The 26,253-nt window shown below is 38.0% G+C and overlaps 1 protein-coding gene across 5 annotated transcripts in view; it reads left to right on the top strand.

Annotated features, from left to right (window-relative positions):
* Positions 1-26,253, top strand: part of Reps2 (RALBP1 associated Eps domain containing 2) — a 230,973-nt gene that overhangs the window by 159,916 nt on the left and 44,804 nt on the right. For all 5 annotated transcript variants that reach the window (XM_027432751.2, XM_027432749.2, XM_035449998.1 and 2 more), the window contains one exon: positions 17,816-17,877. In XM_027432751.2, coding sequence (XP_027288552.1) covers positions 17,816-17,877 — 62 coding nt within the window. The remainder of the gene's footprint in view (positions 1-17,815; positions 17,878-26,253) is intronic.

Below are 26,253 nucleotides of genomic sequence, written 5' to 3'. Positions count from 1 at the left end.
GGTGTTGGATTTTGTTAAAGGCCTTTTCAGCATCTAGTGAGGTGATCATGTGGTTTTTCTTTTTCAGTTTGTTTATATGGTGGATTGCATTGATGGATTTTCGTATGTTGAACCATCCTTGCCTCCCTGGGATGAAGCCTACTTGATCATGGTGGATGATTTTTCTGATCTGTTCTTGGATTCGGTTCCCCAATATTTTATTGAGTATTTTAGCATTGATGTTCATGAGGGATATCGGTTTGTAGTTCTCTTTTGATTGATTTTAGTTTGAAGTCTAATTTGTTAGATATTAGGATTGCTATACCAGCTTGTTTCTTGGGTTCATTTGATTGGAAAATCTTTTCCCAACACTTTTCTCTGAGGTAATCCCTGTCTTTGAAGTTGAGGTGTGTTTCTTGTATACAGCAGGAGGATGGATTCTGTCTTAGTATCCATTCTGTTAGCCTGTATCTTTTGATCGGCAGGTTAAAACCATTGACATCGAGGAATATTAATGTCCATTGATTGTTGGTTCTTGTTTGTTTTGGATTTATTGTTGGTGGTGTCCTTTTGTGTGGATTTCCCCACTTTTTTGGTGTTTGGTAAAGTGGGGTTATCCATTGCCTATGTTTTTGTGAGTGTAGTAATCATTGTTGAGTTGGAGTTTTCCTTCTAGAACTTTCTGTTGGGCTGGATTTGTGGATATGTGTTGTTTAAATCTGTTTTTTTTTTTTTTTCATGGGATATCTTGTTTTCTCCATCTATAGTGATTGGAAGCTTTCCTGGGTACAGTAGTCTGGGTTGGCATCCATGTTCCCTTAGTGTTTGTAGGACATCTATCCAGGAACTTCTGGCTTTCAAAGTTTCCATTGAGAAGTCGGGTGTAATTCTGATAGGTCTGCCTTTATATGTTACTTTGCCTTTTTTCTTTGCTGCTCTTAATATTTTCTCTTTATTCTGTAAGTTTGGTGTTTTGATTATTATGTGGCCAGGGGACTCCTTTTTGTGGTCCAGTCCTATTTGGTGTTCTGTAAGCTTCTTGTACTTTCATAGGCATATCCTTCTGTAGGTTGGGGAAGTTTTCTTCTATGATTTTGTTGAATATGTTTTCTGTACCATTGAGCTGTATTTCTTTACTTTCTTCTATACCTATTATTCTTAGATTTGGCCTTTTTACAGTGTCCCATATTTCCTGGATATTTTGTGTTAGGGATTTGTTGGACTTGAGATTCTTTTTGGTCGATGACTGTATATCTTCTAGCAAGTCTTCAACAATTGAGATTCTCTCTTCCATCTCTTGTATCCATTGGTTATACTTACATCCTTAGTTCCTGATTGCTTATCCAGCCTTTCTAATTCAAGCATCCCCTCATTCTGCCTTTTCTTTATTGTTTCTATTTCAGCTTTCATGTTTTTAACTGTTTTGTTTCCTTCACTTGTTTGGTTGTTTTTTCTTGGCTTTCTTTAGATTCTTTAAGAGAATTATTTATTTCTTGAATTTTTTGTTCATTTTTTCTTCTATTTCTTTAAGAGGTTTTCTCCATTCCTCTTTAAGGGACTCTATCATCTTCTTAAAGTGGTTTTTAAGTTCCGGCTCTTCTTCTTCTTTGTTGTGCTTTCCAGATCTTGCTGGTTTGGCGTCCTTAGATTCTGGTGGTGTTGTATTGGTCTTTTTGTTGTTGAGTGTGTTATTATTCTGTCTTCTTCCCATGTCTTCTTCCAGTGGGTGCAGGTTCAGTCTCTATCTCCTCTTGTCACCTGGTGGTGTATGTGGGGCAAGACTTCAGTGTCTGCAGCTCTGGATGGTCTTGCCTCTCCTGGTATTCTCCTACCTCAGCAGAGGACACGGCTCAGCAGAGGTCAAGGCAGAGGGAGAAAGAAGAGTGAGGTGTTTCTGGACTCAGGGAGGTCCTCCCTGTCCTGGCATGTCCACTCTATGCCAGGCTCCGGCCCAGAGAGATCCAAGGGGTAATGGTGGGAGTTGGGTGGGAGCCAGAGGGGACACTCACCTCAGTAGAGGTCAGGGCGAAGGGAGAACCAAGAGTGAAGTGTTTCAGAACTCAGGGAGGTCCTCTCTGTCTGGGCAGGTCCACTGTATGACAGGCTCCAGCCCAGAGAGATCTGAGGGGTGATGGCGGGAGTTGGGCGGGAGTCGGGCCTTCATTGACATTTTTGCCCGTGCAAATCACTGTACTTACTCATATCCCCCCCCACACACTCTGTTGTCCTTCCTCTCCTCCCTATTGGTCCATTCTATTCCATTTCTTATTAATAAAATTAACAATAGTTTCTAAATACCATTTACTATTCAGTCAGTGTCCTGATATCTCCCAAGTATGTCTTTTTGTAGTGGCTTGTTCAAATCAAGATTCGGACATATGACTACATGTGCATTTGTTTTTGCGTTGATAATCGGTCTCTTAATTGGTGGGTTTCTTTCCCAGTCATTTTCCCTTTATAGTTGTTTATTCATTCATTAATCCATGCACTCATTCATTCATTAGGATATCATTCATCCTGTTGACTTCCATTTTCAGGGTTTTGGCTGGTTGCTTATGCTTCCATCTGCTGTATTTCCCATGAACTAGTAGGTATATCTAGGCTCAATTAGAATCAGATTTGTTTAACAAGAATGCTTACTAGTGATGCTGTATGCTTCTCCTGTTCCATATTAGGAGATTTTTGATATTTAATATATTTCTAATTTGGATATTTTTCTTCATTAATGAGTTCTTATAGTACTAGCCTGATTCATGTGATGTGATAAGAGATTCCCAACAAGCTTTCAAATAATGATTTCATCACCCATTGATCATTGCTGTCTACATGTAGCAATATACTGGTAAATGTTTAAAACCTATCATTTGCCAAATTTTATAGTGTAAACACTCCTGCCCTGGAAACTTCATGCCTAATGATATGTTACTGAATATGGAGCTGTGAACAGGTGCACACAGCAGGAGTTCACAAGCTTGCGTTAGCACTTTCCAGAAAACTGATGCTCAGGCCCACTAATTCACTGGTCATTTTTAACCTATGGTATTATATTTTATTAATTTGACTTTTAGTAATTATGATTCTTGTTCATTTAGCCATTTTCATATTGTTGAACATTAAGTACATGACTACTCTAAATTTTGTGAAGGAAACCATAATGCGATGTAACTTTTGGTATGTGTAGGAGCTTATAGAATTTTCTGAAAATTGCTATAACCTTTAGTGGTGGTGGTCAGGGAAAGTTTCTTATCTGTTCTATCAGTATTTAATGAGTGCTTAATGTATGCTTGGCATTGTGCACAATCCCAAGAGGAATATGGATACAACTCCAAAGTCTCCCAGTTAATATCATAAGACATGTGATTCTGACAAGGAAACTGAATCTGGGCATTTGCTAGTTAGAATGATCAGTAAATGTGTAGGCAGAGGGAATGCAGGACTATTGAAATAATAGATGTGAAAACACAGATAATATTTTTGAAGGCAAATCATATTGATTCTTTGTTGACATCTGCATTTGTTCATTCCTCATTGCAGTTGCCCGGGAGGCTACTATAGTAGTTTCTAATCTCTTGCTCTGTATAAGTACAAGTACCAGTGAAGGCCAGAAGAGGGCATCCAATTCCTGGGAACTGGAGTTACAGAAAATTGTGAGCTGCCACGTGGGTGCTGGGAATAGAACTTGAGATTTGTGAATAGGTGATCACATGACTAAATGCTTGCATTAATAGCATTTTTATTTTATTAAAAATTGAAAAATTACTTTTTATTAATGTTCTTTGACATTTTCATACATTTATATAAATAATGCATTCTAACCATTCTCGCCTCACCCTTTCTCATCTCCATCCTACTTCTGCCAACCCCACATCTTTCCTACAGATCCCTTTCCCAAATTTATGTCTTTTGTTTTGTCTTGTGTCCCATTGAGCTTAACCAGGGCCATCTGTGTGACCATGGCTTTAGAGGTATTCATTGGAGCTTGGCAGACTCACCAGTGGACACACAATTGAAGGCAATTACTCTCTCTTCCCAGATTCATCAGTAGTTAATAGTTCAGCTAGCAGTAGGGCTCCATGAATCCCATCCATCAATGGCTCATTGTTGACAGGGCCAAGTCTTGTGCAGCCTCAGTATTGGTTTACCTCAGATGCTGAGTTTGTCACACAGCAGTGAGTGTGTTGTGCCTTGAAAATGACATTTTATAACCCTTCTCCATATCCTTGGCTCTTAAATTCTCCAACTCTTCTGTGATGTTTCCTGTGCCTTAGAGGAGGTGGTATAAGCATCATGTTTAGGGATAGCCAAATTATCACTTTTTCTCTGAAGAGCCACGTGTCTCTATATTAATGGCCATTCCCTGGAAAGATAAGCTTCTCTGATTGAAGTTGAGAATAACATTTGCCTATGAATATAAATGTAATTTTAGAAGGTATTTAACTAAAACAACATAATAAGTCTCTTCCCCAGCACTGGGCCTACATTACCCTATGTGTTTTTAGCTGTGTTTGTAGTATCAGGCATGGGTTCCCTCTTGTGAAGCAGACCTTTTAAATATATTTATACTTCTCTCTCTCTCTCTCTCTCTCTCTCTCTCTCTCTCTCTCTCTCTCTCTCACCACACACACACACACACACACACACACACACACACACACACACACACAATGTCGCATATATGGAGATCAGAGGACAACTTGGGGTAGTAGGGGAATCAGTTCTCTCCTTCCACCATGTGGGTGCCAGAGATCAACTCATCAACTCAGGTCATCTGGCTTGGTGCCAAGCTCTTTTATCCATTGAATCATGTCACTGGCCCTTAATTTTCTTGAAATTATAAGAATTATTTTAATTATTGTTGCTGTGTATAATGTGTGTGGACTTACCTGCAATGGCTTGTGTGTCTGTTCTTGTACCTTTATGTGAGTTCTGGGGTGGAACTCAGGTTGCCAAACTTACATAGGCAGTACTTGTACACACTGAGCCAAATCACTAGTTTAGTTTTAGTTTTGAGTCTGGTTTATAGAATGATCAGGAGAATCCTTTCACAGTGATCTGGCATATTCTTACTCTGAGGCCTTTTGAAATGCTCATTCCTTCAGTTTAGATCTCCCTACTTCCACCTGGCTGCTTATTCTTATTTCTCTGAATGATTCTGCTCTTTACCTGTCTTGAAGGCTCAACATGTGAAATCTCTTACTGTTCCATAGTGGCAGTAAAATTGACATTATCCTTTTATTTCCCTAGGCCTTAATATTCTCATCTGCAAAGTAGAAGAATTGAATTTGATCATATTACTTTTCCATAAATATTATCATTGAATAAAGTACATGTAAATTCATGTCTTAAATGATGGCAAAATTGTGTCCCATTTGACATAGAATTTAATAGGCTTCTATTTTAGGGATGTGTGCATATGGACAACCAACAGGAGTAGAGGTAGGGTGTATTAAAAAGATACTCCTGGCAATCCTTTTGTTAAGTATATAGTTATAGCTGTGCTATCACAGTGTATGGATATAAGGTCACAAATACTTTTGTGACTAGAGAGAACAATTTCTACTACTGTAAAAGGGTCCCTCCAGATGAGACCCCTGAAGCTTTTCATATGGCTGACTCTGTACTTGATGGATGCATCTTGGCAGATGCATTTTAACATTTCCCCTCCTTTGAGTGCCCCCATTGGAGTTTGAATGGGGAACCAGAGCTCTTTCCATAGCTGAAGTTCTTCCTTCTGTTCTTGAAGCTGCTTTATTTTCACTCAGTAAGTTAGAACATGTGTTCCTTTATCTGATGGTTTGGACTTTGTACAAATCCAAACAAAATTAGTAAATAATGGTGTTTATGAATGCAGTTTTTTTTCTGAGAACATTCTTTTGCAACAAATTCTCAATTCTGTAGACCAGGCTGTCTCAGAACTCATTATGTAGCCCAGGTTAGTCTCCAGAGTGCTGGGATTGTAAACATGAACTACTATATCCATTTCGACTGGAAATCTCTAAGTATAGTGCTGTAAGAGAATAAAAAATGTTAAAGGTTAGTGTTTTGGGTACAATCTAGAGGATCAGGCTTAATAAATTTGAGAAATAAGTTTATATTTTTGGTTGTGAGCCTAGCCTTTAGCAGTTGAACCAGCTCTCCTGCTCAAGAAAATAATTTTAAACAAGGAGGCTTATTAACATGTTATGTAAATTTAGAATTAAATGACAAATTCCTTACCTTTTCAATCTGGCTTTTATTATTTGAGTATTACTTTTTTCTGATCGCTCTTACAAAGTTTTTTGCCTCAATTGCTTCAAGATGATAGCAACTTGTGTATAAAAAAAAACATTCTTCACCTTTTCTTCTTATCTTGTTTTCTATTCTGGGCATGGCACCATTACTATAAACAGATGCACTGTCATCATTTGCAAATGTACAAATGGTTATCTAGAAGAAGTATTTTTAAAATTGCACTTTTGCAAAGGTGTATGTTTTGATTGATTAAGACATATAGGATAAAGTAATTTTAAGTCAAAACCGGATTGCAAATGGAAGAGAAGGCTGGCTTTTCACTAAGTTCAATTCTAGTTATTAAAGCATTATGTAAGAGCTTGGTAAACTCTGGCAATGTGCTTAGGTGCTGTGGGAGGTAGATGAAGTATATATAAAATTGGTAGAATGAGACTTGATAAATACCTCACATGATGAAATAAAATGAACATAGAATCATAAACATAAGGAAAAGTTTTTTTTCTACAGCATCCAAAGACCTGTGTCATTTGTGTGTGGTGGGGGAGGATGGTTGAGAGAACTGGGCATACTCATATATTCCTGACTGTCTGCTTCCTTGCAAAAACCATATGTGCCAATAGACAAGCCTTGTGGTTTCATTTAGATCCCAAATCTGGAACAAAGCAAAATGAATGCATAATCTTAATTTTCCTTATTTTGATTGAGGGTAGTGGAAGTGACTTTTGGAAGATAAGGAAGAAGCTTGTAAGATAGTCATAGCTTATATCTTGACATGGAAAAGGGAATGGCCTAGAAGTTCCATGCTAAACTAAGGGCTAAAAATATCTATGGAGTTAGTTCCTCCTGGGCCTCTGATATGCCTCTACAAACTTACGGGGGAAATGCATTCTACTGTAAAATTGTTAATGTTGATTGTATTGTAATTTCTCCCTGCACATTTCTAAATAATAGAATCTCTTCTTGACCTTTCAGTATTTCTCCAAGTCTCCATCACCTGTCTTTTCTAAGTCTCCAGTATAGCTATATTCCAATTTTTATTAGAATACATATTTAGTATTTATATTATGGCTATTAAATCATCCAGCAAATTTACCTTTTCTGCTTGTACAGGTTTTAATTCATCTTAGAGTGAATGCACTTTCCCCTAATTCAACCACAGGTTCCATCAGCTTCCTATAGTTCCTCTTATGAACTTCTCACATATCAGGTATTCTATAAATTTTACCTTTTCAGAGAAATATAAACTTAAGGTCTTAAGTGCCTGTCATATATTTTTCATTGTGATATCTCTCCAACTATGTTGGATTTTCTTTTGCCTATATCCCTTGTTTTTACTCTTTCATTGTTTTCTCTCTTGTTTTGATAGATCATATCCTTACATGGCTTCCCAGGAAAGGATACTGACTGGGAGCTCATTTTTAATTATACTGTTGTTCAGGCTGCTAGTTTGGGTAGTGCATGATTTACTTGTTTCATCACTGTAACCAAATACCTGACAAGAAACCATGCAAGGGAGGAAAGGGTTGTTTTGGCTTTCAGTTTCAGAGGATACAGTCCATTGCAGTGGTGATGTGGAAGGCATATGGAGTTTATGGCCACTGGAGCATGTAGTTGATGCTCTTCACACCATTTCCAGACCAGGAATCAGTGTTCAAGGAGTGGGGCCAAACTATAAAATCTTGAGGTGCACTTCTAGTGACCAACTTATAGTGAGACTTCACCTAGAGTTTCCACAGCATCTTAAAACAATGCTATCATCTGGAGACCAAGAGTTCAAACATGAACCTGTGAGGAGCATTTCATTTTCAAACCACAATATTCCACTCCTGATACCCACAATTTCATCGTCATCTCATATGAAATGCATTCAGTTCAACTTAGAGTTTCCGTGGCCTTAGCAGTTTCTTTTTTAAATTTAATTTTAGTTTTTTTAAATTCATTTTACCTACCAGCCACAGTTCCAATTCCCTCATCACACCCCCAGCCTTAACAGTTTCAACACTTCCAAAGTTCAAAATTTCTTCTCAGATGCAATTCAGTCTCTTGACTTTGAGCCTCTGTAAAATAAAAATATACAATGACATATAGTAAATATTTCCATTCCAAAAAGGAGCAATGAGACACATCAAGAAAAGGTTAGACCAAAGTGATATAAATGTAGCAGTGGAAACTCCCAATCCTGAATCTCCGTGTTTGATAACCTGGGCTCATTATGGCCCTATCTATGCTCCAATCGGTCGTATAGCCCTACCTCTCTAGTTCTTTTGCCCACAGCACATATAGTAACTCTGTTGGATAGGGTACACTTGGTGCCTTGGAATTTATGTTTGTGTGTTTTATGATTCTGACGTCTCTCCAGTATCCTGGGATTGCTATTACAATGCATGTTTTACTTTTACATCTGCACACACAGCCATCTTAGGAATGCCTCAGTGTGGAACCTTGGTGCAAGCCTCCATGACCCTCTAACTCTTGAAATTTGCATACCTACAAAGCAGCAGCATGTAGATAATGCTAGAGTTTATAGTCGGGCTCCCACAGATAATAGCTGCAGTGGCCTTCGTGACTTTTCTTGGATGAACATGGGAAAACCTTCCCCTAGATGGCAGTTTTTTTTTTTTTTTCTACAGAGAACCTTGAAGACTCTGTTTATGCATTCTCCTTTCAAATGAAAGTTTTCAACTGAGTTTACATTATTTGCTTTGGAGCTTTTGATGGGCCAGGTCTTATTCTCCAGATACTTTTTCTGTTATCTCATAGCAAAGTCCAGGCTTCTCTTTAATGATGTTAAACTTTTGAATGACTATAGACACTTTTTCCTTACTCCCCTATTCTCAGCTTTACTTGAGTTAAAGTTCCTTCCCTCACCAGACTTCACATTTCTTTCCATGACTTTAACCAGTTTTGTGTTCCTTTCCTCACCAAATTGTACATTTTCCATTTCCGTAAGCTCCACTTTCTTTTCTTTCTCACTATAAATCTGGATAAATGTAACAAGCAATAAACATGCCACATCCCGAATGTTGAGTGTTTTGAAATTTCCTACACCAAATAAATTAATCCATTACGGTTTAATTCAACCTAACTCAGGTTTCTAGGACATGGGTAGAATGCATTAGATTTTTTTTAACCATAAGGTAATATGAATGGTCTCTAGCTCAGGTCCCAGTAGAACTCTTATTTCCCTCTGAAGCCCCATGAGCCTAGTCTTTACAGTCTATGTGTCTGCTGGCATTCCAGTCTTATGAGCCTCCATCAGAATGGCTCATAAGCCCTGACGATACAATCCAAGAGCTTCTCTAGTCCACAGTTTTAAACTTTTGCATATTCTTACTGAAAATATTCCCAAAAGCAGTTTAATGGAGGACAGGTTTATTTCAGTTCATAGTTTTTAGAAGGTTCAGGCCATTTTGATGGGAAAGGCATGGTAAAGTTTATGGTAACTCAACCTTACCTCCACATCAAGATGGACCAGGAAGCCAAGAGAGTTCAGGAAGTGAGGCTGGGCTGTAAAATCTGAAGGCCTGCCCTAGTGACCTACTTTCTGTAGCAAGGCTTCAGTCTCCCCAAACTTCACCATCACTTTGAGACAGAGTGATCCAATACAGAAGCCCATGAGAGGATATTCACATTCAAACTGCAAGTATATAACTATCACCTAAATTTTCTTTGCAATTCTGATACAATTGTTTCAATGAATTCTAGGTTCAAAAGTTACATTAAAAACTCTAAAATCTTTTAGATATCTCTTACTTTGTATGTGCCCTGCCCTCCTCTCCCATTCCCTGCCAAAAACATGTAGGTATTATTTGATTCCAATACTTTTATGCCACACTTCTGTTTTCTTCCATTGTCCTGGGTGCTTAGTGGGCCCTCTTAATTTAGAAATTCATACTCTTCATTTCTGGAAAATTTTATTAAACCATTTAATTGATTCCTCTTTCATATTTTCTGCCTCTCTGTGGAACTGTTATTTGAATATTACCCCACTTTCTGGGAAATTTCCTGAGATTATCTTTGAAACTTTCTATTGAGCTTTCACTTTTCCTATCATATTTTAATTTCTGAGTGCTTTTTAATTTTCTGAATGTTCTTTTTTTCAATAGCTTCTAATTATCTTTCTACACAGTGCCTCTTACTTGATGACTCTACTTAAGATTTCATCTCTCACCTTCTGTCTTTTATCTTCTCAGTAGCATATAAGATTCATAAGGATAAAGGTTTTTTTCAGCCCCTGCCTCCCCACTAGTATTTTTGTAGCACTCCAAACAATGCCTAGTACATAGTAATTTTAAATATTTCTGGAATAAGTTAATGACCAATCTTATGATACTAATAATATATAATTTAAAGTGTTCTCTTAGTACAGGTCTAATCTCTTTGAAATAAATTTTTCCTATTATTTATTCTGTACTGTTAATTCTACTGATAGAGAATAAGACCACTTCCACACTATAAAGCCAAATCTGATGCAAGATTTAATTAAATACTGGCCAGGTGGATGAGCTCTGGCCAGGTCCATACCCAGGTTCCAGGGAAAATGGCCCAGAATCACATTTTTTTAGTGACTTAAGAAGGAAAACCCATAATTCATTGCATTTCCCATCAGGCCCAATCAGGGGCCACCATACATCCTGACTTACCTCCAGCCTGTGAATCTCCCTCCCACATGTGATGAAGCATATCAGGTACAGATAGGTAAAACAAACTTGCTTAGGGGAAAGAAAAAGATGGCGTTGGTTATCTCATAAACAGTAGCCTCCAGTATTTCAGGAACTATCTATCCTTGGGCAAGGGGCTTGCAGATCAGAGGCATTTTGTTTCCTGAATCTCATAGGCACAGTAATTAAAACTTAAAATATAACTTTGGCTCTCATGGTACCTTACACTAGAATATTTTCTGCAGATACCTAGTAATACATAATCACCTAGTTATATTTAAGAATAAGAGATGTGCTGACTTAGAATATACAAACAAATGGATGGGACTTGCCAAATGTGTGCATAATGGTAGAGGGACCTGGCAAGGTTATATTGTTGGTGGTACCTTTCTGTTAGTATCTTTTGATATATTTTCTTGACTGATCAGATTCCTTCAAAAACATTCTCTTAATCTTTGGATATCATTCTCAGGGAATAGAAGGGAAGAGGTCTGAAAGTTCTTAACATCTAGAGCATATACATTTATTCTTACTCAACTGCCCTCTCAAACTTATGCAGTAACCTATCCATCATTTCCCTAATTTCCCACTTCCAAATTTAAAGAGCATTTAGACAACTCGCTTCTCTTTTCTATTAATGAGCTAAGAGAGAGATTAGTTGCATGTATTCAAACTGCTATCTGTACTAAAAATATTAGTATATGTTCAGGTCAGACAGCAGAAACTAGCAATTAATCTCTCTTCTACTTCAGGTTAGTAACACCCTCAGATATCTGGCAGAAACAAAAGATGAGGGACCTATTTTATACCCAGACCTCAAGTATCACCACAGCCAAAGTTCTGAAGAGTACGAGTTTGGTCTCAAAGGTTACCAGACACCAGGAAATGAAACACAGTGAGAATCAGCAGAAGGAACAAATAGGGAACAAAAAGGATTCTGATTGACAGAATTACTAAGTGTATTTAATATTTTAAAAGCAGCAATCAGGTGTCATGACACATGCATGGATTCCAGCAATTTGGAGACTGAGGATGAAAATTGGGAAGTTGAGACTAGCCTGTGCTACAAAATGTGTGCAAGGTCAGTTTGGACCATATAAAAGGATTGTGTTTCAAAAATTTATCAAAACAAATAAAAAACCCCAAGAAGATGACAAAGCAAATATTTGGTGTCTAAAATTCAGGGACTGGTTGCCACAGTGTAATAAGTATAGCTGTAGAAACTATTGTTTAATTGGACAATAAATCTCTGAAAATTATCCCAAATATCACAGTTAGACAAAGCTGTTGAAGAAATAAGAAAAAAAGGTAGAAAGACAATATTCAAGGAAACACTGGGGATTGGCCTAAGGTAACTCAGGATACCACAGAGTTCAGAGGTTCCTTAAAACTCAGGTAGGTAAGAAAAGAACAAGATATGCTATTATCAGTGCAGATACAGCTGGGTGTTGGTGGCGCACACCTGTAATCCCAGCACTCGGGAGGCAGAGGCAGGTGGATCTCTGTGAGTTTGAGGCCAGCCTGGTCTCCAGAGCGAGTGCCAGGATAGGCTCCAAAGCTACACAGAGCGAAGTTTGATATTTTAGAGTATCAAAAAGAGAGTTCTTAAAAACAACCAGAGAGAAAACTAATAACTAATGAAGAACAATGATTTGACTGATGGTTGACTTTTCCAAAATAATAATGGAAGTCAAAAGACAGTGAAATTATATCCTCACATGTTATGAGAAAATAGTATCTCAATAAAGAAAACTCAGGACTCAGTCAAAATGGAAGGTAACAAAATAAAAGAAATCAGAAGGGGTATTAAGAACTTTTTAAAAATCTGAATGATAACATTACATACAAAACATGAGATTTTGATTAAGTAGTTAAAATAAAATTTATAATCCTATCTTACATTATGAAAAGAAAAGTTATAAAGCAATAATCTAATCAACCAATTTAAGGTAGAACAAGACAAGCCCCAAAGCATGTAAATGAAAGATTAATGAAATATAAAGAAGCACACACCATATAGGATTGTTGTATTAGTTAGGTTTCTCTAGAGTAACAGAACTTTATAGAATGAATCTATCTCTATTTAGAAAGGAGATCTATCAAAATGACTTCTAGGCTTTGGTCCAGCTAATCTAACAATGGCTGCCTATGAACAGAAAGTTAAAGAATCCAGTAGTTGCTCAGTCTATGAGGCTAGATATCTCAGCTTGTCTTTAGTAGATGCTAGAATCCTGAAGAAGTAGGCTCTAATGCCAGTGAAGAAATGCACTTGCTAGCAAGGCCTGAACAAACAGGCAAAGAGTAAAAGCTCATGGCTTCTAGCAGAAGGTTTGGCTCAGATTAAAGGTGTGTCCTTCTACCTCAAAGATTGGATTAGAAGTGGATCTTCTAGCAGGTGGTGGTGGCACATGCCTTTAATCCCAGCACTTGGGAGGCAGAGGCAGACAGAGTTCTAGTACAGCCAGGACTGTTATACAGAGAAACCCTGTCTCGAAAAAACAAAACAAACAACCATAAACAAAAACAAACCAAAACAATAAGAAAAAGGAAGTGGATTTCTTTTTTTTACTTCTAATTAAGTAAAAATCCCTCACAGGTGTGCCCTCCATTTTTGGATTTTAGTTAATTTTGGATGTAGTCAAGTTAACAACCAAGAATAGCCATCAAAATTGTAAGAGTTAAAAGTTGGTGTTTTAAAAAGAGCAATATAATACATAGCACATATCAAATGCGATTAATGAAGGAAAACTACAGCAATTACACAAACAACATGGGGAGTGGGAAAACATAGTTACATATGCAGAGGTGAAGATGATCATAACAAGATCAATTGCTACATCAATTTGAAAATTTAAGTATAGTGTACAAACATTCAGGGAACCCAATTTTCCAGAAATGGCTTAAGAATGAGAAAGTCTGAATATTCCTGTAACAAATGAATGTAACCATTAACTACAAATCTTATTTCCAGATGCCTCTACTAGAAAGTTTTAACTTGATATTTGAAAAAAAATTCTTATTCTATATAACCTGTTCTAAGCATAACCAAGGGTCAAATGAGAAAGGAAAATCGTGACTTTGTCACCTATGAATATGGTTGCAAAATGTCCTAAATAAAATATTAGCCAACTCTACTTAGGAGATAGAAAAATCTGAGCAATTTGAATTAGGACTTGCTTTCATGTTAGAAAATCTATAATGCCATTTAGCACATTGTCTATTATAGGGAATCATGCCATCATATGAGTGGATGCAATTGCGGTGCTAGGTAAAATTCACCATCAAGTTATCATGGGAAAAATAGAAAAATAAGAATAGATGGTAATTTTCATAATCTATTAAAGGACATCTACAGTTAACCTATGGAAAACACTGTTGGGTGAATCAATAGGTATTTCTCTTTGAAAGAAAGAGAATGATATGCCCATTGTTGCCATTTAGAAAATTGTTTTGTTTTGAGACAGGGTCTTGGTGCATAACCTAGGTTGACCTTGAACTTAAGATCCTATTTGTCAGCCTTCTCAGTGCTAGAATCACAGGTGTGAAGTAGCACTGCCCAGCTCCCATTATCACCATTTAAATTCTGCCTTGGGATCGGAGAGACAGCTCACTGGTTAAGGGCATTGGCTGTTATGGCAAGAGGTCCTGGGTTCAATTCCCAAAACTTAAATGGTGGCTCACAACAGTCTATAACTCCATTCCCAGGGGATTGATACCATCTTCTGTCTTCCCCAGGCATTGTGTTCATGTAGTTCACAGATATATATGTAGGAAAAACAGCAGTGCACACACAATAAAAATAAATTCAGTTTTATAGTATGTGTTCGTATGCACGACTTTATAGTATGCACAACTAGAAAAAAGTAGTAAAGGTACTGAAAAGGGGAAACAAATCTGTTAATATTTATGATACAGTATATTTGGTTCCCCCTAACCTTTGTATTTACTAAGGAACATTACTAAATGCATTTTCTTAAAAGATTTAGATTGAAGAGGGCACACAACCCTATGCTACTGTCTGACTTCTTGAAGTTTAGTTGTGAGAAACTGCAATATGGCTGTGTGTGTGTGTGTGTGTGTGTGTGTGTGTGTGTGTGTGTGTGTGTGTTTGATTGATTGAGACAAGGTCTCATTATCGGTATCCCAGACTGGCTTCAGACTTGTAGCATACTTCTTGCCTCAGCTCCTGAGTGCTGGGATTATAGGTGTGTACCCATGTTAATTTTAAGATTCCATTTTTAAATGATCTTAATTTTTTAATAACTTAAATTTGTTTCTTTATATTTGGGGCAGTTTTCCCAATGAAGCCAACCAATAAAAATGAATAATTATTTCTTAAAAAAGCATAATCAGACCTAGACATGGATATACATTATTTCTCTAGTAGCTCTCAAGACAGTGAGTGGGATCAGTCATAGGGCTCCCCTCCTTTTTTTGTTTCCTGTCTCTCAGAGGTCACCATTTTTGTTGCCTAGTTTTCTTGTGTTTCAAAAACTGTTCTTATATGTTTTGTTCCAATATCATGATAATTGTTGTTTTATGTTTTTCTGTGTTTGATTGTTTCAGCTGGGTAGGGACATGTGGCCTTTATTACTCCATCTTGGTTGGAAGTTGAGTCAGTTTATTTAAATGGCGTATCATTTCTTGAGCAGTCCCTTTTTTGATAATTGCACTGTTTATTTTAGTATAGTTGTTTGGATTTTTCTTTGGAAATGTGCACAAATTTTGCTTGTCTATTTGTTTTAAGAGTAACTAGTACTTGTTCAAAGCCCTAGCATGTGAGGACCTGTACAATAGGGGCCTTCAGATGTGTTCTCCTTATGGCTGTGGACATTCTCTTCTGCTGCATGCTATTACTGATGCCTGTTCAGCCCGTGGAGTTATACCCCACTGATGTGTTTTACAAATTGTAATTGAAAGCAGATCCTAGGTGGACTCATGCACTAGCCAAGAAAAAAACATTTCTGTGATATTATTTTGAGTTACATCTGTGGAAAGCACCAAGCTCCATCTTTATGCCGGTTTGATCCAGAAAGGCCAAATAAGTATAAAATTACAAGAATATACTCTTGATATATTACTACTACTTGTTTTTTAAAATATAATATTTTTATTAATTCTGTGAGAATTTCATTCAGTGTATTTTGATCATATTTATTCCCACTCTTCCCTGATCTGTGACTCATATTCTCACTCCCCCAAGCTCATGTACCCCCTTTTAATAATCCACTGAGTTTAATTTGTGCTTCCCAAATACTTCTGGGTATAGGGCCATCCACTGGAGTATGGTGAACCTACCAAGGGCCAAATAGGAATGAAAACTGACTCTCTGTCCTCCAGAAACCATCTACTGTCAGTTGATCTTCATGAGTTCCTTCATCCTCCATGCTGGAATGTTGACTGGCTTGGCCTTGCGCAGGCCTTGGGTAGCAACTATGGCTTCTGTTAATTCATGAGTGCAGCAGTCCTGTCAAGAGTAGAAGACACATACAGTTTTGCTTTAGTTCTCCCCAATCTCTGGCACTTACAGTTTATTCTTACCTCTCTTCCATGATGGTCCTTGGGCCTTTTGGGGGCTACTTGCTTTTAAGGCACTGAATATTGTCTAATATTAGCACAGCTATCACAGATTTCTGAATAAACTGTACAATTACATAGATATGGTGTTTTCAGAATAGTATGTAAAGAATGTGATTTAACTTGCTATTGTTTTAAACTTATTTCTTGTGTGTGATCTGGATTTTATTTATAATTCCATAGCAGCTGTTTATTTGCATTGTTAAGTTAGAATTCAGATGTTCTTGGCTTCCTCATATATTCTTTGTATCTTGTAAAATTGAGGAAAATTTTAGACTTCAGCTTTCTTTAAAAAGATCCTTTAGATGTGGTCAGGTTATTTTAGAAACATGCTTAGTTATCCTTGATAGTAATGATCAGAGAGAGAGAGAGAGAGAGAGAGAGAGAGAGAGAGAGAGAGAGAGAGAGAGAGAGAGAGAGAGAGAGAGAGAGAGAGATCTTTGAAATAAGTAAAGTCAGTCCATTATTTTTGGTTTCTTCTACTGCTGGATACCCCATTACTTCACAGGGAGCAGAGTGGCTGAGGTCAGGCCCTCTTTCTTTCTGCAGCCTATGCACTAAACTAATGAGCAGTAATGGCTGAAAGCTAGTGAGAAATACGAGAACCCAAAGAAGATTCTTTCTGACCCCATTAATTTGAACCTGGTTTATTGAAAACTGAATAATTAACATCAGAATAAGGACCATATTTTCCATGCTAAATCCAGTCTTTTGTTAAAAAAATGTTTTCCTTACTGTTTTATCCTGTCTTAATCAGTACCAGTTATGTAAATACTTGAATTTTGGGTAAGATGAAAAGAGGATTAGAAATAGCATGCACTCTTTTTTATTTATTAGAATATATTCATGGTATGTTAATTTCTTTCTTTCAAGGGTATCATGTGCTTTGACCATGATCACCTTCCCCTTCTATCCTGTTAGCCCCCTCCCTTTCACCCCTTCTGGTGGGTCTGCTCTCTTTAGTTTCCTTTCTACTCCCATGCATTTATGTATCTATATGTATCTATGTACAATCTAGGATCCATAAATGAGAAAAAATTATATGGTGTTTGACTTTCTGAGTCTGACTTATTTCACTTCATTTGATGATTGTTAGTTGTACCCATTTTCCAGCACACTACATAATTTCATTCTTCTTTATTATTGACTGAGAATACATTGTGTATATATGCCACAGTTTCTCTATCCATCATCTACTTATGGATACCTCAGCTGATAACATAATTTTGCTATAGCTGAAAGGATTAAGCCTTCAAAGGGATTTAATAAACTTAAACATGTTAAATGCCACTGTTATTAGCTGAATACATTTTTTTGTCTTTTAGGGTAAGATGGTTCTTAACAGTACAGTTTTCTCTTTTTTTCAGCTGCTAACTCAGGATTGTTACACGCACCACCGGCACTTCCTCCAAGACCTTGTCCAACACAGGTAGGTGACATATTTGATTTCTGCAAACTGTTGTCCTACCACTATGTTGCTTTGCAAGGATTAATCACCACATCGGAGTCTCCAGATAATTTCTGGATTAAGAAAATAGAGAGCAGCCAATGTCTCCAAATTCCAGTAGCTTCACAGCCTCATATATAAATGGAGTTTTTTTTTTTTCTTTTAGTATGCTACCAGCCACACTTTCAGTTCTCATTCTTGCTGTTTTTTTTTTTTTTGTGGTTTTCCTATACAAGGAGAAGTAAAAAGAGTGTGTCTGTAACTGGGGTCAGGGTACATGGTTTTTCTGTATAGTACATGTAGCCTGGGTGACCATATGTTCAGCAGCAGTTTAGGAGCTATGTCAATTCCACACACACTAAAAGTGACCCTTAGCATGGGGTTAGTGTTGTGGTTTGGGCCTATAGTACTTTTTTAAGGATGCCTTTTCCACTGAGATTAATAACCTGAAACAGCTGGAGAGGGAGAGTGTGTTTTACCTGTAAACTAATAGTGTGACCTTTGCCTGTGCTACCATGGCCTTCCCTATCAATATTTGAAAATGAGAATGGGCAGTAAATTCATAGAGTAGTGTACATAGTGTGTAGATCACTCATTATTATTACCAAGTAAACTTCTGTCTTAAAAGAGCCCTTCTAGCTGTTGGTGGAAGATTTTGGGAATTTGCTCTACAGAGAGTCACAGTTTTTATTTTACTGCTTTGTGGATCATAGCATACCTCTCCACGTGGCTAGTCTCAGGGTCAGTCTTAAACCATTTGCAACATTTACTTGTCCTTTCTTCAGACAGTTACACGGTCTTTAGCAGCCAATCAATCAGCAGATGCAAATACTGTGAGGTATTGGCTTTTTGCTTCAATCTGAAGGGTTATAGAGAGCCCAGTTCTTCCTGATCTGCATATAAACAAGTGAGGATTCTTAAAGCTTTAAGACAAATTGATCTATCAAAAAGTGGTAATTGAGTCTGTGCTGTTTGTCTAATGTCAAACCTTAGTTCTACCCCAAGTTTTGTTTTTTTTTTTGCTATACTTTGTGCTCTTTCAAAATTATTAGTTGTGTTAATTGATCTCCTCTGTCAGTCCAGACATTGCACTGATCACTTTAATTGCATAATTTTATTCCCCAAACCCTTATAAAATATGTACTAATACTATTCATTTTTCTTTTTTTTTTTTTTTTTTTGGTTTCTCGAGACAGGGTTTCTCGAGACAGGGTTTCTCTGTGTAGCTTTGGAGCCTATCCTGGTACTCGCTTTGTAGACCAGGCTGGCCTCGAACTCACAGAGATCCGCCTGGCTCTGCTTCCCCAGTGCTGGATTAAAGGCATGCACCATCAACACCCAGGATATTATTCTTTTTTATTGACAAGAAAATTGAAGCATGCCAGGTTTAAGCAAGTTAACCAAGGGGCTATAACTAGTAAATAGTAGAGCCTCTCCCAAATGCAAGTCTTTACATACCCATTCTCTCAATCCTGGGAGTCTAAGTATATCTACATCAAGACAGAGAGTAGATCTGTTGTGCTCTCTTGTAACTGAAACTTTCTGCACACCCTCCTGTAGAAGGCAAAAGCTGAGACTCCCACATTGCACCAACAGCAAACCTGGGCTTGGTCACAATAACATTAGCAGGCATTCTGGGATGTTGTTTGGAAAGCACTGCTACTACTAGTTGTGCTTATCAGAGTTGGTTGCCTGGAGCATCTTGCCTGCTTGGGACTTAATGATGAAAGATTTGACAGAGAGAATGGGGATTCTCAAGTCAACATTAATGAATAAGTCACTTCCTTATCTACCAGATTTCCCAGAAAAATGTAAGCGCTTAGCCCAGCACTCAACCCCAACTTCCAGATTTCAGATAACAGGAGCATGTGTGTGAGGAATGTAGGCAGAGAATCCTCAGACTACTTCCCTCCTCTTGCTCTCCTTTGTTCACTGTAAATGGGACACATCTATTTAATATATAAAGTCCTGGGTAATAAACATGTGGTTGTATTTAGTTTTGTGCCATGCTAAACTAGGAACAGCTAAATAGCTACCTGCATGTGCCATCAGAGTGTTTCCAAAACTACTTGGAATGAAACAATCTGGTAGATATTAATAGGGCTCTGTAGTCAGATAATTTGCAAACCATTTCACCTAACCCCCACTAGGAGATTAACAGTGCACACAAACCCACTAGAGGCTTTGAAGTCCAATAGAAAAACACAAAACAAGTCAGTTTTGTTGAAGCTGACAGTTTCCTAGCTTGTCTGACCATCTATTTCTAAAACACTTATTACTGTTCCAAGGGCTTAGTGGTTAGGAAACACTAGAACACCCACCTTAAAGTCCTGCTTTGAATGTTACCAAATTGCTCTCATCTGCTACCTTGCTTCTATATTATGTGATTAAAGTTACATTCTATATGTTATAGTAATAGCTTCCCTCGAAGAATTGAAAGTAAAAGCTGATTGCATATGCATTGGCTTGGACTTTCAAATTGTCCAGGTTTTCAGTTTGTTTCATTTCTTTCTTCACTTCTTTTCTCCTTCTTGTTTACTTTCTCATGAGATCATTTTTATTGCCTCATGGAAAATTTTATTATAGAGAACTTAAACATTTCTGAATTCTTCTTTTGCTCTGTTAAATGGTTTTGTTTTTTTCTGTATATGTGCCATCAACCTGACCTTGGAAATATACCTGTGATTATGGAAATATATCCATAGAGACCTTTCTGAGGTTTAGATTTCAGTAGCACCACCAGGCACCTAGGAGAGAGGTACATTGGTACAATTGTACCAATGAGGTACAATTAAAATGATTCCATTTATTGGTAGCTATAAATGAGACTTAAAAATTTTCTAGATTCTTTTGGATTAAAAATTTTTATGTTATATAATGTAAATAAGACTAGATTATAACAAATAAGAAAATGTTTTATTTTCTCCAAAGGAATAATATCTTTAAATGCATGAAACCAGTCAATAGTGATATGCTTCCATGTTCTCAGTATGTTCTATATCAACAAAAGTATATATGTAGGGCTGGTGAAGTAGCTTAGTGGTGTAGCACCTGGTTAGCATGCACAAAGGTTCTAGATTCTATCCTCGGCACTACAAAACAAAAATGAAAACAAAATAAACCAAAAGACCAAATGTACATTTATCATTTGAGATAGATGAGGCATAATTTTCAGCATAAAGTACCATTTATCTAGCTCCTCTTACATCAAGTTCCACAGTGATATGAACATCTGGATTAGGTTATGCATATGGGGCTCCAGAGTTAGGAAAGGGAGTAAATTCAAAGAAACATATCTTAACTTTTCCCCAGAATAGGTAAAATTAAGAAGTACAAGGTGAAGAAAGAAATGGGTGCTTTGGTTCTTCCTTTTCCAGAATCCAGGGTATGACTCAGTCTAGAAGAGGTGATTTTTTTTCTACTTAAATGATTTATTCATTGCATAGGCAACCAAAAGGCAATTAGAGTAAACCATTTCATGTAGAATAGTGTTAAGTAAGAGTTAAATTTGTTAGCTCACATTTAAGTAAGGAAAACTCCATCTGCAGAGTTTGCATTTGCCTTATATGTCAATACTCTGCTAAGGGGTTATCATTTTTTAACCTTAGTGATCATCTGATACCTGAATAGCTAAGTTTCTTCAATAATTAATCTTATGCCAAATTTATTATGAAAATTTTGATAGAACCATAGCTTTTTAAAAAGATGTTTTAAAATTTTTTTTAAAACAATCATATTTTACACACCAATCCCAGTTTTCTTTCCCTCCTGTCCTCCCCTCCCTGCACCATCCCTCCATCCCATTCTCCATCCACTCCTCATCACCAAAGTCTGTCACATCATTTGGGGAAAGACCATGGCCTTCCTCCATGTGTCTAGGCTGAGAGAGTATCCCTCCATAGGGAATGGGCTCCAAAAGCCCATTCATGCACTAGGGATAATTACTGTTCCACTGCCAGAGGCCCCGTAGATTGCCCAGGCCCCACCAACTGACACCCACATTCAGGGGGCCTAGTTCAGAGCCATGGCTTTTACATGACTGTGTTTATTAAGGAAAATGTTGGTATATGTGTCAAAATATATCTTTCAAGTTTTCTATCATATTGTAGTTGATGAATTGGGGCTTCCTCTAGATGAATGTACCCAGGATCTTTCCTATTTATAACACTCATTTCCCTGCTTCTCACAGCAAGTGCTCCTCATGGCAGGGTTTTGATTACTAAAATAGCATTGGAAATGAAGGCAGGAGGGAAGAACTGCCATCTTAATGCCTTTGGCCTCCAGACTAAGAAAACTCATACAGTGAGCGGGGTGACCAGTGAAGGGACTTTTGAAGAAACAGGAGACCCTTTTTGTGTTTAAAGTTGTATAATTTCTTAAAATTTATTTTATTAATTTATTTTTTATATTCTAATCCCAGTTCCCCATCCCTCCTCTCCTCCCACCCCCCCTTTCTCCCATCTGCTCCATGGAGAGGGTAAGTCCTCCCCTAGGAAGTCTACTAAGTCTGTCCCATCATCTAGTTGAGGCAGGGCCAAGGCACCTCTCCACCCCCACACCCAGTGTCTAGGCTGGACAAGGTATCTCTCCATATAGAACGGGCTCCACTGAGTCAGTTTGTGCCTTAGTGTTAGATCTTGGACCCACTGCCAGTGGCCTCATATATTGTCCCAGTCACACCAGTGTCACCTATATTAAAGGTGTCTAGTTCAGTCTTATGCAGGTTCCCCATTTGTCAGACCTGAGTCAGTGATCTCTCAGTAGCTTGGGTCAGCTGATTCTGTGGGTTTCCCAATCATAGGAGACCCTTTCTTTTTAAGATGGCTGAAGGATATAAGCTCTACTGTAGAGGAAAAGCCTGATACAAAGAAACAGCTGTGCTCCCAGGAGGTCCTGGAACATTCATGGAGCCGTGATTCAGCAAGACAGATGTCAGGGAAGAGAGCTCAAGTGGGTATTGTGGAGGGAGCAGGGAGGAGCAGTCCCAATGCTTATAGAACTCTGGGAGATTAGTACTCTTCAAGAAGAGAGTTCTCTCTGGGCACGGTAGGGGAGAGCCTACTACTGTAATTTTGCTAAGTGAACCAACCAATCTTTAGCAATGCTAGATATGTTTCTAAGAGAATAATATGGGGCTGGGGTTATAGTTCAGTGGTACAGTATTTGTTTAGCCTGTGCTTGGTAACATCCCAACAACATTAAAAAACAAAAACGAGTTATATCTCATTGGCAACTTTCAAACATCTGTGATGAAGTAACAAGAAAAATTCTTTAACATGGGCAGTACAGTTTTGAGACCTTTTGCTATAACATATTCAGATATGTAACATGTAGACTAGCTCATACTGCCTGTGTCTGTATAACAAACATACGAGCTTTCTGTATTTCTTTTCTCAGTTTGGAATACATACGTGTGTGTGTGTGTGTGTGTGTGTGTGTGTGTGTGTGTGTGTGTGTGTGTGTGTGTGTGTGTGTATTTGTAACTTCTGTATCACAATGAAAATAGAGTTTTAAAACTTACTATGTGTATCTATATGTGGGTTTGTAAATATGAGTGCAGGTGCCCACAGAGGTGAGAATAGGGTATGGGATCCTCTAGAGTTGAAGTTAAGAAGGTTGTGAGCTGCCATGTGTGTGCTGGGGCCTGAAATTGTGTCTTCTGCAAGAATAATACATACTTTTAACCACTGAGCCATCTCTCCAGCCCACCCATAAAATCTAGTTTTTAGAAACTAGTTGGTTCATTCCAAACCTGCTATTTCTGCATCAGTAGCTTCTTTGAAGTCACAGTAACTGTTAAGTGTGATTAAGATTTGAATACAGATGTTTGATTGGTTAGAAACTGAAGTAAATGTCAAGCCTGTTTAGCTATAATTACCAAAGACAAAGCTATGTTTATAGTGATACTATATGCTGGAATAACCAGCACTGGATGACTGCAGTGAGTGGAGTCCTGAGATAATATAAGAAATCCTGGCACCCTTAGACCATCTTCTATTGCCTCTTTTCCTAGTCAGAGATTTGTGAGGTGATATACCAGCAGCAACTGTAAACTTGATAAGACACCTAATTGTTCATCTCCACAAATAGCAAGTTGTAAGTGCTGCATGGTAATACATGTTACCTTTAAGTCTTTTGGGACATTTCCTGCCAGTGTGGTTACTTCTGTAGAGAGTTAGTCCAGGATGGCTGTGCTGTGCACTGCAGCAGTTGTATTCGAACATCCATGGGTGTTTGTCAGAGATTTCAGATGTCCTTGAATGCCAGCCACAGACAACTTCAGGCTGGCAGACTGAAAGCAGGAATCCACCTTTGTCTTGGGTTTTCCAGAGTCCTTGTCAGCCTCACCACCAGCCATTTCAAATTCTGCTGAAGCTGGAACAAGAGAGAAAAGGCTAGTTTGATACACAGCAAGAGGCCGCTGCCCACTCTTTCCTTGCACCACTATTCCAACTGACATATTTCTGGCTTTCAAAGGTACATTCCACTTCTTAATTTTTAGTTCTCAACATATAAATTTAATATATGTCAAGAGGTGTCTTATTCAACAATTTGAAAGGAGGATTTTCATGCCTGTCACTGTGGTTTTTTGTTAGATGGTTTATGGCTTCTTAGGGGAGCATTATCATCCCAAGTTGTGCAACATCTAAATTAAACACACACACGCACGCACGCACGCACGCACGCACGCACGCACGCACGCACACATACAGTGTATATACATATATTTACAAAGACTAAGACTCTTTAAACCATCCTTAGTGTTATTATCTCTCCTCCCTTCCTCCCCTTATGTATTGTATTCCATCATCCTTATCCAGTTAAGGCCCCTCGCTTTACCTTTTTTTCTCATTTCTGCCTTCTTAGCACTAGTTTCCTAGTATTCCTTCTGTAGAGCTCCTTCTCCCCCACCCCATTGCTCCTTTTTACTTTCTTTGTATTTGCAGTTACTCCAGCTTATATACTCACATCTAAAGATTTGAGCTATGATGCACAAATAAGAGAGTCATTAAATGAAGTATAATATTTTATAGACTTACAAAGCAATATAGGCTATTGCAGTTATCCTTTGGCACCTCCCAGAAATGGAAGGTAAAAACACTATTACTTAATACACCATTTACTTTGGACACAGAACTTAGCATAATTGAGCCAATCTGACCTGGAAGCATCCTTCCTAAGTAGTAGCTTTCATAGTACTAGAAACTCCCAAGTAAGAAAAGGGATCAGTAATACTACCCAGCTTTAATGCCTGTAGACCACAACCATGACCAGAATGACAAGATATCCTGAAAGATGCAATAGTGGCATTGTTTACTGGAGGAAAACAATAGCTGTCTAATTGGACTTAAGGCCTTCTCAGTGGAAGGGAATTCATGCCTGATACTATAAACCTAGCCTACTATCTGGTTGTGGTTGATGAGGCCATGGAACCTAGAGAACTTACTATTGCCACTTTCTTAAATCAGTATAATTTCTAATTACAGTCTAAATACTTATCCCTTTAAATACAGCTAAGTATAGTTCTCACCTCTCATCAAAGAAGCTTCTTTTTTTGTACATCAGATGGAGACCGTTATGGAAAACCACAGCTGGTTAAATGTAGCATGAGTTCTAATAGGTCTTAGTAGTAAAGACCTGGAGTCAGATATTAGATGGTAAAAGCTGAAAGATCAGAGAAGCAGAGCAGCCATCCACTAGAGCTCTTACCCTACAAAATCCTCAGACTGAAAAGGGACCAAGTTCCTGTCTCCTTCCACCTATATTCCTCTCTCTGCCTAGCCATCTTACTTCCTGTCTATCTGCACATCTGTACAGACCTCCAGACCTCTATGGTTAGCTAGTGAGTAGCTCTGCCCTCTTATCTTCAGGCAAGCTTTATTGTTAGAGTACAAACAAGATATCACCACAGTTAAATGAGAATGACTGACTGTGATATCCATTCCTAATTGATGCATCTACAGTACAACTTCCCACACTTAAGGCTGGGGGAACATTGAGAAAGAGGAGAAGGATAATTGTAAAAGCCAGACGACTAGACTATATGCTTCATGGTAGTGTTTTCTATATATGACAGGGAAGCTGCACCCTTGAAATCTCAGAAACAGGTTTGCCTAAAGACCTGAGAGATGACAGAGCCAGTTGACATGCCATCATGGGTAGAGGAAATCTCACATGGCCCTATCCCTAGATGAAGAACTACAGGCAATTAATGGCTGCAGAGAGAGAGAGAGAGAGAGAGAGAGAGAGAGAGAGAGAGAGAGAGAGAGAGATTGAGAGAGATTCAGTCTTCTCTAGGGATGAGCCCCCCGATAGGTTATCCAGTCCCAAGTGGTCAGCCCTGAACTCATGTACATA

The sequence above is a fragment of the Cricetulus griseus genome, chromosome X (assembly GCF_003668045.3).
Source record: "Cricetulus griseus strain 17A/GY chromosome X, alternate assembly CriGri-PICRH-1.0, whole genome shotgun sequence".
Taxonomy (NCBI): Eukaryota; Metazoa; Chordata; class Mammalia; order Rodentia; family Cricetidae; genus Cricetulus; species Cricetulus griseus.
The sequence above is the reverse complement of the archived record's forward strand: the minus strand, read 5'-3'. Positions and strand labels throughout refer to the sequence as shown.